The sequence below is a fragment of the Podarcis erhardii genome (genome assembly GCF_964252035.2).
Source record: "Podarcis erhardii genome assembly, chromosome: 6".
NCBI classification, from domain to species: domain Eukaryota; kingdom Metazoa; phylum Chordata; class Lepidosauria; order Squamata; family Lacertidae; genus Podarcis; species Podarcis erhardii.
This window is the reverse complement of record NC_138510.1, coordinates 4,633,173-4,649,926: the sequence shown is the minus strand read 5'-3', so window position 1 is coordinate 4,649,926 and position 16,754 is coordinate 4,633,173. Positions and strand designations below refer to the sequence as shown.

The 16,754-nt window shown below is 47.4% G+C and overlaps 2 protein-coding genes across 3 annotated transcripts in view; both read right to left on the bottom strand.

Annotated features, from left to right (window-relative positions):
• ANGPT4 (angiopoietin 4) overlaps window positions 1-7,244 on the bottom strand; it is a 55,673-nt gene extending 48,429 nt beyond the window's left edge. The window contains exon 1 of the mRNA XM_081868000.1: window positions 6,708-7,244. Coding sequence (XP_081724126.1) covers window positions 6,708-7,031 — 324 coding nt within the window. The 5' untranslated portion in view covers window positions 7,032-7,244. The remainder of the gene's footprint in view (window positions 1-6,707) is intronic.
• Window positions 1-16,754, bottom strand: part of RSPO4 (R-spondin 4) — a 263,645-nt gene that overhangs the window by 208,776 nt on the left and 38,115 nt on the right. The window lies entirely within an intron of this gene.

The following is a 16,754-nucleotide window of genomic DNA, read 5'->3' as shown; positions in this document are numbered from 1 at the left end:
AGGGAAGACGACTTTTCTCCTCGCCATGGCTGTCTCCTATTTCGGAGGGAGTCAGCTGCCAAGAAAATAGTGGGGAGGAGGGAGAGGAGAGCTGCCCCCCCCCGATAGATATTCCTAGCTCCTTCTCTGAATCAGTCAGCTTACCTCCCTCCAGTTTGTTATGGGGGGAAATCTAGGTGCGAGGCTGCTCAGTCACCCAGCTCATCGGGCAGAACCCGCAGGTCCCTGCGGAATAAAGAAAGGAGTCCAGCCGCCAAATAGCTGTAGACCAAAGTTTATTGCGCAACAGGTTCAAAGAGGAATTTTGAACCCTGAGGATGGGGTGACAAGGACTTTTAAAACTTTCCCACCATATCCCAGAATACAGTTCGTACAGCATCTGTTATCTACTGAGTTGAATAGGATCCAAAAGGCAGCAGCCTGATTGTTCCTAGAACAATAGGATTCAGAATGCAGCAGTCTGATTGGTCCTAGAATATTAGGGTCCAGAATGCAGCAGTCTGATTGGTCCATAGGAGCCACCCAATCCAGCTCCAGGGGGAAGTGAATCTGCAACCTGATTGGCCTACAGGTGAATCCCAGAATTAGCCATTCCAATCGTGGGGCCCATTGTGTAAATAATGTATATAAAGCAGACATTCTGGGGGAACTTCCATTCCTCCTCACCACTATGAGCTAAATAAAGAGCATGAAATCCACTCTCGACTCCGAGTATATTTCAGCATCATTGCTACATCACTGACATGTCACAAAAGGGGAGGGGTAAACAGGGGTTATACTAGTTTAACCTGGGCAAATATGTCCAGACAAGTCCTTGGTACAAGATTAACTCAGGTATAAGATTAGCATAGGCAAACACCTTCTGAAGTCCCACCACCCAAAGTACAATAGAACTTCCTTTGCATGTCTGGACCCCTTGGCAAGTCCAGTGATGGGATTAGGCTTTCCTTGGCCAAAAATCAGCTCAGCAATTGTCACCTCTGGGCACTTCCTGGAGTCCCTGTTCCAAGCGTAAAATAGCGTTGGAATGGAGGAAACTAGCAAAGGAGTTGATTCTATATTATTTTTAAAGCTAGGTAACTTCCCTGAGCTGCCAAGATACATTCAGGCATAATATTTATAACATTTAACAACTTTAAAGATGTGCCCCCTCCCCATAATTTCCATAACAACTTCATATCTATCTTATCTATCTCTCTCTCTCTCTCTCTCTCTCTCTCTCTCTCTCTCTCTCTCTCTCTCTCTCTCTATCATCTATCTATCTATCTATCATCTATCTATCTATATCTATGTCAAGGTTGTGTCTCCTGTTCTTTACTTCCACTCTCATGAGATAAAAAAATGCACAGGCCAATTGCTGGGTGAGAAATCAATTTATCCCCACCTCCCAATGCTCTTCTGGCTAATGACTGCAAAGGGCCAGGCTGACGGACAGGCATATAACACATCTTTTGTCAAAAATTGCCTTCACACTCCATGGTTCTCACACTTTTTTCTCTAGGCAACACTTTCAAGATACAAATTTGCTTGCACCACACCAAAAAAAATTCATTGATAAGAAATGTGTTGGGAAACAAAAATAAACAACTCCTAGCATTCATGACACAGAACATGACTACTTTATAATATGATCACGGGACATGCAGAAAGTATAAAACGATGCAGCTACGTAAGAAAAAATGTATCACTCCCAAAATATGATAAGTGCCTTAACTGTAAGAGTAAGAGAAAATACCTAAACACAGTAAGAGGAATGAGCTCACTTTTGCAAATAAAAGAAATATTTTGATACTATGCCATACTGCACTGAAATGTTTAGATGTTTCTTCGACGGTCCTTGAATCTTCCTGCCACACTTGCCAGCCTCTTCTGCCACATCAGCGTGGCGCATCGCACACCCTTTGAGAACCACTGCCTTAAGACACACAGACACACACACACAAATTTGCTCTGTGATTCTTACATTGCAGTGGGTTGAACTACAGTCAAACCTCACGTTACGTTTGCTTCATGTTACGTTCTTTCAGGATACGTCCCGTGGCGGCCCGGAAGTACCGGAAAGGGTTACTTCCGGGTTTCGCCGCTTGCACATGCGCAGAAGCACAAAATGACGCCACACGCATGTGCAGAATCACAACCCATGCGTGAGCAGATGCGCCGCTGCGGGTTGCACTCTTTTTATGTTGCAAAAGGGCCTCCGGTACAGATTCCGTTCGCAACCAGAGGTACCACTGTAGATGACTTTTGGGGTTCCTACCAACTACATTTCTATTACAGTGGTACCTCAGGTTACAGACGCTTCAGGTTACAGACGCTTCAGGTTACAGACTCTGCTAACCCAGAAATAGCACCTTAGGTTAAGAACTTTGCTTCAGGATGAGAACAGAAATCGCATGGCGGCGGCAGGAGGTACCTCAGGTTAAGAACAGTTTCAGGTTAAGAACAGACCTCCAGAACAAATTAAATTCTTAACCCGAGGTACCACTGTATTCTTTTATGTTGTGAACCGCCCTGAGGTCTACAGATGAAAGGTGGTATGCAAATGTAATTAATTAAAAAAATGATAATTAATAGATATGATTCTATATTAGATTACTGGTATTTAAGTTTTCAGTTCTTTGGCATTGCCTGACATTGTCTGTGCAGAGTCACCCCCCCTCATCTGCCGCCCTTGCACATCAGCACATATAAATTGTTGCCTCCAAGCCTCCGAAAATCCCCCTGGGATCTGAGTTTAGATTAGTCCCAGAAGCAAAGTTCCGGTAGCAAGATGAACCAGAGGACACTGGGAAACCACATCCTCTTGACCCAGAGGTACTCCGACTACCCTACTCCCAGAGGTAGGATTAGTGATGGCCGGGGGGTTGGTGTGGTGGAGAGGGACTGGTCATCGCGGGGGCGGGAGGAAGAATCATGCCACGTCCAATATTCACACACATCGTCTCCTTCAGGTCAGGCTATGAGTGAGTGCTCAGCTGGAGAGGAAGGCACTCTGCGCATGCTCAGTGGCTTCACTCCATCCAAGAGTACAGATAAAAAACTCCTCCCTCGTAGACTCCAAAAATTTCCAGATCTTTACTATTTGGCTCTAGCAAATTATATCTCTTCCGTCCTCTCCAAAATGACAGCAACAGCTTTCTCTCTCTCGCAATCCCCACACACCGCAGTTCCCAAACTCTGTCATATTTCAGTTTGACCAAGAAAGAGAACCGAGGGCGGGGCTATGCCTATCAGGAGGTGTGGCCATGCAAATAGGCGCATGCTTAATTCTTAACGCCTGGAGTGAGAAGCAGCAGAAGAAAACCAGTGTCCCTGGGTGAATTCCCCCCCCATAAGAATGAAATTTCCATTCTCATGGGCACACCAGGCACTTCTGCATTTGGGAACACTGCTTTGGGGAAGAGAAAAACACACCCCTCGTCCCTGTCTCCGGAAAACCTCAGAGTAAAAGAGAACCTGAGAATTGTAGAATTTGAAGGGACCCCCCCCCCAAGCCATCTGGTCCAACCCCTTGCAATGCAGGAATTGTGGGAATGTTCAGGGATGCAGGAGAGGATATATTGTCTGAGAATAGCCTTTCCAACTTGTGTTAACAAGTTCGCAATTTAGCAGACTAACATTCCCCTTTTTAAACTTGCAGCGGATGCATTTGCTCAGGCTCGCTAAAGCCTCTATAATAACTGTTCTGGTATTTCCCCCTTATTCCCTCATAAAAGGTAAGACACGACACAGTCTTCTGTAAAAGTATAAAAAGAGTTTACTCACATACCATTCTGTTCACAATGGGATCCCAGAAGGCAGACTTAGCTTAGAAAACTAACATATACCTAGAAACTATCCCATAAGACAGTCCCTTTGTCCTCTCTTGGCTGGAGGCCAAAAGAGCATCTTTGGCTAAGCAGATGTTGGTTCTTTGATGCATGTAGTCAAAGAGAGAGAGATGGCTGCCCTGCCCTGTGCTTTTGTCGTTACCTGCACAGGTGAGGCCACGCCCACCTCTAGTCACATGTAGAGGAAGTCTGTCCCAGCCCAAAAGGAAACAGGAAGTTTACCTGCTGGCTGGACAAACAATCCTCCCCATGTGTAAACATGTTCACTCTAGGAATGTTGTACTTGACTACTCTTGTGTTTTACATCCCACAGGAATCTCAACTAAATCATCCATGACAGATGGCCACCCAACCTCTGCTTAAAAACCTGAAGGAAGGCCCGTCACTTTTCAAGGGAGTCTGACAGATCTCACTGCCAGAAAATTTCTCCTCCTGTTTAGTTGGAATCTCTTTCCTTGCAGTTTGAATCCATTGGTTCGGACATGGCCCTGACTGGCCTGGATGCTGTGGAAATTGCATGTGGGGGTACAGTATGTGTTAGAAGCTGCCTTATACAGAGTCAGACCCTTGGTCCACCGAGTTCAGTATTGCCTAGCAATTTGAAAGCATGTCAACGTGCAAGTAGATAAATAGGTACCGCTCCGGCGGGAAGGTAAACGTCGTTTCCGTGTGCTGCTCTGGTTCGCCAGAAGCGGCTTAGTCATGCTGGCCACATGACCCGGAAGCTGTACACCGGCTTCTTTGGCCAGTAAAGCAAGATGAGTGCCGCAACCCCAGAGTCGGCCATGACTGGACCTTATGGTCAGGGGTTCTTTTACCTTTAGGTAGGGCAGATGGTCTAACTCTGAGCCATGAACCTTCCCCTTTCTCTATGGCATGCAGAGGTGTGCTGGGCTGCCTTGTAACACACATGACTGAGTTGGCTCAGTTGGTAGAGCATGAGACTTTTATTCTCAGGGCTGTGGGTTCAAGCCCCATATTGGGGAAAAGGTTCCTGCACCACAAGGAGTTGGAATAGACGACTCCCATGGTATTTTCCAACTCTGAATCTATGATACTTCTATGCAGCGCTATTTTTCTAGGGGAAAGGGGCCAGAATGTCTCCCTCATTCTCTTAGAACGGCAATAGTGCCCACCTGAGAGGTGCCAGAACTCGTGAGTTGTGGCCGAAAAAAACTCTGCTTCTATGAAACTTCTAAGGCTGTCCATCCATCAAAATGATGGCCATTTTGCTGCTGACCAGGGTAATATCTCCACCAAGCCCTCACCTGTCACACCTGGGTGTTTGTGCATGCTGGGTGTTCCTTCTGTAAACACATGAGATGTAACCGGCTGTACCTTTGAAAAAATAATATATAATAATAATAATAATTATATAATATATAATAAAATTGTATTATAAAAATAATATTCATTGTATTGAATTGTAGATTTCAACAGAAGTTGCTCATAAAGTTCAACGAAAAAGGTAGAAGAACCAGCAGATCAGTTCATTCTCTAATCTTCTACATTCTTCTATTGAAATCTACAATTTACTTAACCTGAAACTGTTCTTAACCTGAAGCACCACTTTAGCTAATGGGGCCTCCTGCTGCTCCCGTGCCGCCGGAGCGCGATTTCTGTTCTCATCCTGAAGCAAAGTTTTTAATCTGAAGCACTATTTCTGGGTTAGCGGAGTCTGTAACCTGTAGCGTATGTAACCTGAAGCGTATGTAACCTGAGGTACCACTGTACAATGAATAGTATATATTATTTTTTCAAACGTACAGCTGGTTACGTCTTGTGTGTTTATTGAATATGTTTCACGTAACCAGAGGTTTGTTGTTGTTTTGCGGGTGTTCCTTCTGAGCAAGAAAAACTGTCTGCGCCGCACCAATGCGCTGAAATTCCAGCGAGTTAAAATTAAGTACGGTAGGTGCGTCTTTCTCCAGAGGTTGACAAACCCACCTGTATTTCCGTGACCTGGAAGTAAGGAAAGAGCTTCTTTGGGTGCCTGGAGGTGCTTCTGACTCAGGACCATAGAATTGTAGAGTTGCAGGGGGCCCTCAAGGATCATCCAGCCCATATAGGGGTCACAGTTAATGAATTCCTGACAGATGGGCATCCAACCTCTGCTTTGAAACCTCCATGGAAGGAGAGCCTGTCGCCTTCCCAGACAGTGAGGCGAGTGACTCATTGCACGCCTCCTCAAAAGTTAGAACCACCTCTTCATTCATTTCACAAGCGGGAAACTGAGGCTGAGAGGGGTCCTCAGCATCGGCAAGAGGGCTCAGGGCTCCTTGCCTTCTGCCCCAGAACCTTTTATGCGATACTAGGCCTTGCTGTATAGTTAAAGCCATGGTTTTTCCAGTAATAATGTATGGAAGTGAGAGCTGGACCATAAAGAAGGCTGATTGCCGAAGAATGGATGCTTTTGAATTATGGTGCTGGAGGAGACTCTTGAGAGTCCCACAGACTGCAAGAAGATCAAACCTCTCCATTCTGAGAGAATGGGAAAGATGGAGGGCACAAGGAGAAGGGGACGACAGAGGACGAGATGGTTGGACAGTGTTCTTGAAGCTACTAACATGAGTTTGACCAAACTGCGGGAGGCAGTGGAAGACAGAAGTGCCTGGCGTGCTCTGGTCCATGGGGTCACGAAGAGTCGGACACAACTAAACGCCTAAACAACAACAGGTCCCGCTGATCCCAAACAAGCTTCTGACCTATAACTGCAGGATGAGTGTGCAATAGCTCCTGAGCACGTGCAGAGCATCTTTGGCCGTTGAGCCGAAGGCTGATGTCTAGGCTCAGGCAAGGGCAGGCTTGATCTACAGCATCTCTCCCCGTTTGTGGCCTCCACCGTCACCCCCCCGAAGACCCTTCCTTCCCCCTTACCTTCAACAGCCATTGAGTGTTGTTTTCCAAGACCCTCTCCAACTGCTGGACCCGTTGGGTGGACTGGTCATCGCTCCACAGCAAAGGGCCGGCTGGTGAATCCCTCTGCAGCGTGTTGACGTTGAAGGGCTCCCCGGGGTGCTGGCAGGGTTGGGGGTCGGCCTCTGGCAAGACGAAAGTGTAACTGCAGCGCCCGTTCTGAACCCGGTGAGACCTCCTGCGGATGCCACCCTCGGCCGCCCTCCGCTGGCTGCCCACTGCCCAGGAAGCTGCGACCACCAAGAGACCCAAGGCCCCGGCGTTGAGATTTGCAACCGTCCACATGGCTGAGCACGGAGGGGGTGGGTCTCGCCGAGTCCCAGGCCACCCACCACCCCTTGCACTGATCCAGCACCCAGTTGGTATTCTCAGGGTGTAGAAGCTGCTAGTCAGAACTCCCTTGGGTGCTGGTTCCGGAGACCCAGCTGGAGTGAAGCCTCCAAAAGGCTCTGCCCGTTCCTCAACACACACTGAAATCCTGCAAAATCTCGACTTCCTCTCACCCTGCCCCTCCTCCTCCTCTTCTCATTTTAACATTCTCCACCCCCCTCCAAGACTCTTTCTTTTATCATTATGCTGGCTCCAGTAACAATATTGGCCGGCCGGACATTTTTTATTTTTTTAAAAAGAGAAGTTTGATGCATTTCCCCCCTCCTTCGTCTTCCTATCCCACTACGGGAGCTCAAGTTTCAGAAACGGGAGGTTTTTTGCATACACATAACCAAGCCGACGGCTCTCTCCAGGGCTTTGCGCAGATCTTAGCAATGCTCCGTGGTTTGATTTGCATCCTGTCTGCTCTCTATCATTTTATAATCGATAGGCCAAAGGGCAAGTGAGGGGCCACACCAGCAAGCCGCATTGCCATGGACCTGGCAGAGAAGGTGTGGCATTGTATCTGAAGATTGTCACAGATATGTTGCTCTGTTCTACCTCCCCTGTTGGAGGCAAGGACCTTGGGAAGTGCAAAGTTTAACTGTGGAACTCATTGCCACAAGAGGCAGTGACAGCCACCAACAGGACTGGGCAAATGCATGGAGGAAAAAAGGGCCATCACTGGGCACTAGCTACGATGGCTGTGCTCAGAGGCAGCAGTGCTTCTCAATGCCAGTTGCCGCAAACCACAGGAGTTGCTCTTGGGTTCGAATCCAGTATACATGAAGGAGCGTCTCCACCTCCATCGTTCTGCCCGGACTCTGAGGTCCAGCGCTGAGGGTCTTCTGGTGGTTCCCTCCCTGCAAGAAGTGATGTTACAGGGAACCAGGCAGAGGGCCTTCTTGGTGGTGGCACCTGCCCTGTGGAACGCCCTCCCATCAGATGCCAAGGAAATAAACAACTACCTGACTTTTAGAAGACATCTGAAGGCAGCCCTGCTTAGGAAAGCTTTTAATGTTTGATGCATTACTGTATTTTAATATTTTGTTGGAAGCCACCCAGAGTGGCTGGAGAAACCCACCCAGATGCCCGGGGTATAAATAATAAATTATTATTATTATTATTATTATTATTATTATTATTATTATTATTATCCTGCTTGCTGGTTACCCACAGGCATCTGGTTGGCCACTGTGAGAAACAGATGCTAGATGGGCCATTGGCCTGATCCAGCAGGCTTTTCTTATATTCTTACATCATCCAGCCAAAGAAGTGGGCCACTTCTTTGAGATCTGTCAGGGTGCCCTGCTCCAAAGGATTTTTTAAAATATTTGCTTCCTGACTCTTGGTGGGAGCTCTTTGTCCAAAGTCTGATCCTGATACCTGCCAATCCAAGTTGTTTGGAAAGAGAGAGGCATTGGAGAAGGTAAGGCACACCCAGACTCCTGTCGCTGTGGGGTGGTGTGCTGGGCCCGGGGGTAACCCAAGCAACGCAGTCCAGGTCCGGTCCCGAATCCAAGGGTACCGCTAGGAGTCAGTCCGACAGGGCCAAGGCAGGACACGAGGCAGGAAACCAGGCTAGGTCTGGCACAGGGTCTCAGGCAGGTTCTAGCAAACAGCAATGTTGCTCCCGCAACCTGGGATGGGGTCCAATAGCCTTTTATCTTTGTCTGGGTAATCTTTGTCCTGATCCCCCGGTGACTCACCTCCCTGTCTCACCCAAAGGTGAGCACTCCTCCTGCGAGTACTCAGGTCTCTCCTTCTCTCAGACCTTAATCTCTGCAGCTCGGGAGACATCAGTGGGTGACTAGACCCAGGGGCCGCCTTAGCCTCCCCTGACCCAACCAGTAGTGGAGCAGCTGTAAGTGATGGCCCAGCTGAAGACAACAAGGTAATCCCTGCATCTGGAGCCAGGGCAGGCTCAGGCCCCGGACTCGACCAGCTGGTGCTTGTTGCAGGGGAACCTATGCAGACTGGGGCTCTTCAGGATCAGACCCCAACTTGGTCCAGATGCTGCCTGAGGCAAAGGATCCGGTGCAGACTGAGTCTCCTCTGGTTCCGAGTCCCAGGCCATTACAGTTGGCTTGAAGAAACAGTATTTTGTCATTTGAAAGAGATAGGAGGCAGAGTGAATGGGCTGAAGGCGCCACAGGAATGCAGGGGCCACAGCCTCTCTCTAGACGGCTGGTATGGTACCCAACTTGGCCCAGGTGCCTCATACAAATGCCTTGCTCCATTAGAAGCATGCAAACTCCCAAAGATGGCCCTGGTTTGGTTGTTCCAGAAAGTTCAGATCAGATAGGATCGTCTCTGAATGCAAACTGCCTTGAACCTCTCCCATCTCCCCCTTTCAGTGTTTTCTGAAGATTCTGCTTCAGTTGCACACCCTGCTCGTTCTTTCTGCCTCTTAGCCTTGCGCCAGTTTGGCACACTGGCCCTGTCCTAGGAGGCAAAGCAGACAGCAAGCCTCTGAAGCAAAGAGTGTTTCTTTCTTAGCACCCCTCTGCTCTTCATGCCATAACTCAGCAAATCCTTCTCTGATCAGTACCAGCTGTGACCTTGCTGGGTTCAGCTGAGCCGCATTCAGATTAGATTCAGGGCTTCCTCCTTCTCTGTGGTCTATTTATAACGTCCCAGGGAAATGAGTCAGGACTCGCCTGCAAACCTTTCTCACATCAAGGGATATTCTCTCTCAAGCCAGAAAGGATTTGGAGTATCCTTGAGAGGACTTCTGAGACTTCTTGGATAGGATGGGAGAGTCTGTTTGATTTGCATTTAAAGGCAAACCTGCCTGAGTCCCACTTTCTGAAAAGAGACGCAGACCAAAACACAGCTGTCTGTTGAAATTTGCACATTCCCGAATTTTGCAATGCAGTTCTCTGGCTCATTGAAATATACTCGGAGTCGAGAGTGGATTTCATGCTCTTTATTCAGCTCATAGTGGTGAGAAGGAATGGAAGTTCTCCCAGAATGTCCGCTTTATATACATTATTTACACAATGGGCCCAACGTGATTGGCTAATTCCTGGATTCATCTGTAGGCCAATCAGGTTGTGGATTCACTTCCACCTGGAGCTGGATTGGGTGGCTCCTGTGGACCAATCAGACTGCTGCATTCTGGACCCTATTGTTCTAGGACCAATCAGACTGCTGCCTTTTGGATCCTATTCAGCTCAGTACATAACACTTATAAACACAGATACTAGGATAAGTGTGCATATATATGCATGTATTAGTGAAAACAACACAGAAAAATGCATTGCACTGGGCCAAATTGCTTTGCAAACATTTGTGCATAAGACAAATTGCCCATAACCAAGTTTGTCAGCACTAAGGAACGTACCGGTGGGAAACATTTGCTTTGGTGCCATTTTAATTTTGGGTGTGGATTATTCTCGTGCGTTGAACACCAGCCTGTTATTATATGAATGTATCTGTCATTTCAAATTATATCCTGTCCTTCCTCCAAAAGCAGGAGTAAAAGAGACACGTTTTGTTGGATACAAACCCATGACGAGGGGGCATCTGGAAACCTAATGGAGAAGCGAGATCTGTTGGGGGTGTTAATGCTGCGAGCCCCTCTGTCCTACGCTCAGGTTGTATATGTGTGTAAATGAAACCACATATCTGAAAGACACCACAGTCTCTGCATACTTTCATTCCAAGAAAATAGAACCTGGGTAAGCACCTCAAACGCCTGGGGTCTTTCACCACTTGGAGACTGGGGCAGCATGGAACAATAAGATTAAGGACGGGAAAGAGCTGTGAATCAGCATAGGCTCAGTAATTCACACACACACAAAAGAACGAAGCGAGATGATCTCAGGAATTACAACCTTCCTCCTGAGCCTTAGATCCTGAATCTCAGGGGTGGAATCTTAGTGATAATGGGTAGATCCTACTTGATTTTTTTTAAAAAAGACCCAAAGTAGTTTACGAGAAAGATAAATCAATAAAATCATCAGTATGAATTAGCAGCAATAATTTAAGACTTCTATTAAAATAAAGGTAAAGGGACCCCTGACCATTAGGTTCAGTCGTGGCCAACTCTGAGGTTGGGGCGCTCATCTCGCTTTATTGGCCGAGGGATCCGGCGTACAACTTCTGGGTCATGTGGCCAGCATGACTAAGCCGCTTCTGGCGAACCAGAGCAGTGCACGGAAACGCCGTTTACCTTCCCGCCGGAGCGGTACCTCTTTATCTACTTGCACTTTGACGTGCTTTTGAACTGCTAGGTTGGCAGGAGCAGGGACCGAGCAACGGGAGCTCACCCCATCAAGGGGATTCGAACTCCCGACCTTCTGATCGGCAAGTCCTAGGCTCTGTGGTTTAACCCACAGTGCCACCTGCATCCCTTCTGTTAAAATAACTGTAGACTAAAAACAGATTACTGCCCCCCTCCCCCTGAAATTTCTCCACAGTTCTTATTAGGGTCATTTTTTCTGGACCATCTTTGGGGCAAGTGATCTTGTGATACACACTCCTTCCAGTTAAAATAATTCCATAATCCCAGAGATGGAAAGGCTTTTGTTTTGAGAGATTTTGCTCTGTTGTCAGTCAACAAATGAAAAATGGTTCTACTATAGCTGGCTTTCAAACTTAGTTGATTACTCTTGAAGGAATTGGTAACCGTTTTTTCCATCCACGCCTCTTCTACAGACTTCAGGCCTGGCCACCAAGCCCAGGACATGATTAACGGCAGTCGCAGTTCTCAGTGCCAGGCCAAGCTTGTTTCCGAGAGCATCCCCAGGGACGTTGAAGAGGCCCTCTTCGCACAACAGTGTGTTGCCAACCATAACACCAGAGAGAGAGAGAGAGAGAGAGAGAGAGAAGGAACAAAAACCAGTGGCCTCCCATTTCTGGGGACCCCAAACTCTTCTTGTGCATTGTCTCAAGACTACCTGTTTATTCAGCATTCATCATCACTTGCTAGTGCAAAGTTAGATTATATCTAGTCTTGAAAGACCTACACTGGCTCCCAGTACGTTTCCAAGCACAATTCAAAGTGTTGAAAGCCCTAAACGGCCTCGGTCCAGTATATCTGAAGGAGTGTCTCCACCCCCATTGTTCAGCCCGGACACTGAGGTCCAGTGCCAAGGGTCTTCTGGTGGTTTCCTCGCTGTGAGAAGCCAAATTACAGGGAATCAGGCAGAGGGCCTTCTCGGTAGTGGCGCCCTCCCTGTGGAACACCCTCCCACCAGATGTCAAAGAGAAAAACAACTACCAGACTTTTAGAAGACATCTGAAGGCAGCCCTGTTTAGGGAAGCTTTTAATGTTTAATAGACTACAGTGGTACCTTGGGTTAAGTACTTAATTCATTCCAGAGGTCCGTTCTTAACCTGAAACTGTTCTTAACCTGAAGCACCACTGAAGAAGAAGAAGAAGAAGAAGAAGAAGAAGAAGAAGAGGAGGAGGAAGAAGAGTTTGGATTTGATATCCCACTTTATCACTACCCGAAGGAGTCTCAAAGCGGCTAACATTCTCCTTTCCCTTCCTCCCCCACAACAAACACTCTGTGAGGTGAGTGGGGCTGAGAGACTTCAGAGAAGTGTGACTGGCCCAAGGTCACCCAGCAGCTGCATGTGGAGGAGCGGAGACGCGAACCCGGTTCCCCAGATTATGAGTCTACCACACTGGCGACACCACACTGGCGAATGGGGCCTCCCACTGCTGCTGCGCGGCTGGAGCACAATTTCTGTTCTCATCCTGAAGCAAAGTTCTTAACCTGAAGCACTCTTTCTGGGTTAGTGGAGTCTGTAACCTGAAGCGTATGTAACTTGAAGCGTATGTAACCCGAGGTACCACTGTATTGTATTTTAATATTCTGTTGGAAGCCGCCCAGAGTGGCTAGGGAAACCCAGGCTGATGGGCGGGGTATAAATAAACTCTTCTTCTTCTTCTTCTTCTTCTTCTTCTTCTTCTTCTTCTTCTTCTATTTGTTGTTGTTGTTGTTGTTGTTGTTATCTGAGTGGGGGGTGCTTGTGTAATCTCACTGTATACAAGTCGTACAAGTGACAATAGTGTATTTCAATAATATATTGCTGGAGGAATGAAATGTCCCTATTTTCATTGCAGAAATGTTGATGAAGATTGCAGAGCCCAGGCAGGTTCATATGGGAGAATTCAGTCCTTCAGATAGCCTGGGCCAAACCTTCTTATGGATAGAGAAAATTCTGCATTGTCTTGCAGTACAGCTAAGGTTCTACAACGTGGTTTATTGCCTTCTTCTCACTCTTCAAACCCAAGGTGAGGCATTGCTCAGGTCTGAACAACACAAGAGAGACTCTTCGCATTTCTAGTCCTTGTCAGAGATGTCGCAAGAGAAACTTGGAGGAATTCTCCCTTTCGCCCTGCCAGGCACCCTGGGCCCGTGCCAGCTGGGCAAATAAACATCCCAGCCGGCTCTGTTTACATGTTGAGCGGGATCGCTCCTTTGAGATGCTGCCCTTTGGCCTGCAGTTGAGATGGGAACTAGCCCAGCTTTTCCTGCGTCCTAATGGAAACGGGAACACTTGATGCAAACCCAGCCCACGTTAGGCCGATGGGGCAGGCTTGCAAAGCCCCACTTTGCCCCTCCTGGGAAGCAACTGTGCTGCTGCTGCCACTTCTGGGAGGCTATTGCTGCAGCCCCACAGAATCGTAGAGTTGGAATGGGTCACAAGGGGTTATCTAGTCTTACCCCCAGCCATGCTGGAATCACAGCCAAAGAATCTGGCTGTTCTTCAAGCCTGCAAGAACTACTTGGTTATATACTGGAACCCACAGGTCAAATAACCAGTAAGGTTTAACCCACAGCACCACCTGCATCCCTTCAAATTACCAGAGTCAGGTGCAAAACAAGGCATGGGGAAGGGGGTGGAACCCTGGAAACACCCAGGACAGAGAAAATGAGGCATTTCCACCACATAGGTAGGGATGCCAGTTCAGGAGCACCCCAGATGCTGAGATTTCAGGACACAAACCTGAGACCCAGGGGTGACCCTATGGCAATGTCACTAGTGGAGGCCATTGGTGATATTGTTGTGACGATTCCCTGATGATGTCATTGGACGGGCCCTGGAGACGGAGGTTAATTGGGAGAATTAAAAACATGCTGATTCCCGGACCGTCCACAGGCCGGATTTAGAAGGCGATTGGGCCGGATCCAAACCCCGGGCCGTAGTTTGCCTGCCCATGATCTATATGCTATACTTTGCAGACATCTCCTGCTGAGCTGAAGCTTGCAAGGAGCAGGCACGGCCCTATTATCACCATAGTTATTGCTGTTATTACGCAATTACACAACACGGGTGGCACTGTGGGTTAGGGTGGAATACAAAAGGGGGAGGTGAGAGGAGGTCTGGGAAACAAGTTAATGGAAATAAGTAATGGAAATTATATTTGTTTTAACTGTTTTTTAATTTTGTATCTTTGTATTTTTGTTACTTTTTTGTTACTTTTTGTTACTTTTTGTTTTTTGTATTAATTTGGAAACTCTAATAAATATTTATATATAAAAAAGAGAGAATCACATCTGGTTCTGAGCACTGCAGTGCTATAAAGGAGGACAATACTGCCAAAGGCTACAGCCACGATCACTCTGTTTCCTGTGTCCAGTTCTGGGCGCCACAATTTAAGAAGGATATTGTCAAGCTGGAACATGTGCAGAGGAGGGCGACCAAGATGATCAAGGGTGCTGAAACCAAGCCTTATGAGTAATGAGTAATGGTTGAGGGAGTTGGGTATGTTTAGCCTGGAAAAGAGGAGTCCAAGAGGTGATATGAGTTGGTGCATGCTCTGGTTATCTCTCACTTGGACTACTGCAATGCTTGGACTACTGCTTGGACTACTGCAATGTGCACTACATGGGGCTGCCTTTGAAGGTGACCCAGAAACTACAACTAATCCAGAATGCGGCAGCTAGACTGGTGACTGGGAGCGGCCACTGAGACCATATAACACTGGTCCTGAAAGACCTGCATTGGCTCCCAGTATGTTTCCGAGCACAATTCAAAGTGTTGGTGCTGACCTTGAAAGCCCTAAATGGCCTCAGCCCAGTATTTCTGAAGGAGCGTCTCCACCCCCATCGTTCAGCCCGGACACTGAGGTCCAGCGCTGAGGGCCTTCCCTCACTGCGAGAAGCAAAGCTACAGGGAACCAGGCAGAGGGCCTTCTTGGTAGTGGCACCCGCCCTGCGGAACGCCCCCCCACCAGATGTCAAGGAGAACAAAAACCACCTGCCTTTAAGAAGACATCTGAAGGCAGGCCTGTTTAGGGAAGCTTTTAATGTTTGACGGACTACTGTATTTTAATATTTTGTTGGAAGCCACCCAGAGTGGCTGGGGAAACCCAGCCAGATGGGCAGGGGATAAATAATATATTATTATTATTATTATTATTATTATTATTATTATTATTATTATTATTGCCATATGTAAAGGGATGCCACATGGAAGGTGGAGCAACTTGTTTTCTCCTGCTCTGGAGGGTAGGACCCAAATCAATGGATTCAAGTTACAAGGAAGGAGATTCCGACTAAATATTAGGAAGAACTTAAGACAGTAAGAGATGTTTGACAGTGGAGCGGTCTCCTTCGGGAGGTGGTGAACTCTCCTTCCTTGGAGGTTTTTAAGCAGAGGTTGAATGGCCATCTGTTGTGGATGCCTTAGCTGAGATTCCTGCTTTGCAGGGGGTTAAACTAAATGTGACTTGGTGTCCCTTCGAACTCTACAATTCTACGATTCCATGATTCTACGAATGTCGGTGTTGGGGGTCATGGATGGGAGAAGGCTTTTGCATTTCTGTTGGTTCCTTTGTCAGTCTTCTGCAACCTGGTGCCTCCATATGTTTCGGGCCACAACTCCAACCAGCCTCCATCAAAATGTGGTCAATAGACAGGAATGATGGGAGTTGCAGTCCAACTGGACCAGGAGGGCCACATGTTCCCTATCCCTGGCTTAATGCTCCTCTAAATAAGCAAGGGACAACCTTGATGGCAGAAAGTGAGGAGGAATTAAAGAACCTTTTAATGAGGGTGAAAGAGGAGAGCGCAAAATATGGCCTGAAGCCCAACATCAAAAAAACCAAGATCATGGCCACTGGTCCCATCACCTCCTGGCAAATAGAAGGGGAAGAAATGGAGGCAGTGAGAGATTTTACTTTCTTGGGCTCCATGATCACTGCAGATGGTGACAGCAGCCACGAAATTAAAAGACGCCTGCTTCTTGGGAGAAAAGCAATGACAAACCTAGACAGCATCTAAAAAAGCAGAGACATCACCTTGCCAACAAAGGTCTGTATAGTTAAAGCTATGGTTTTCCCAGTAGTGATGTATGGAAGTGAGAGCTGGACCATAAAGAAGGCTGATCGCCAAAGAATCGATGCTTTTGAATTATGGTACTGGAGGAGACTCTTGAGAGTCTCATGGACTGCAAGAAGATCAAACCTCCCCATTCTGAAGGAAACCAGCTGTGAGTACTCACTGGAAGGACAGATCCTGAAGCTGAGGATCCAAGACTTTGGCCACCTCATGAGAAGAGAAGACTCCCTGGAAAAGACCCTGATGTTGGGAAAGATGGAGAGCACAAGGAGAAGGGGATGACAGAGGACAAGATGGTTGGACAGTGTTCTCGAAGCTACCAGCATGAGTTTGACCA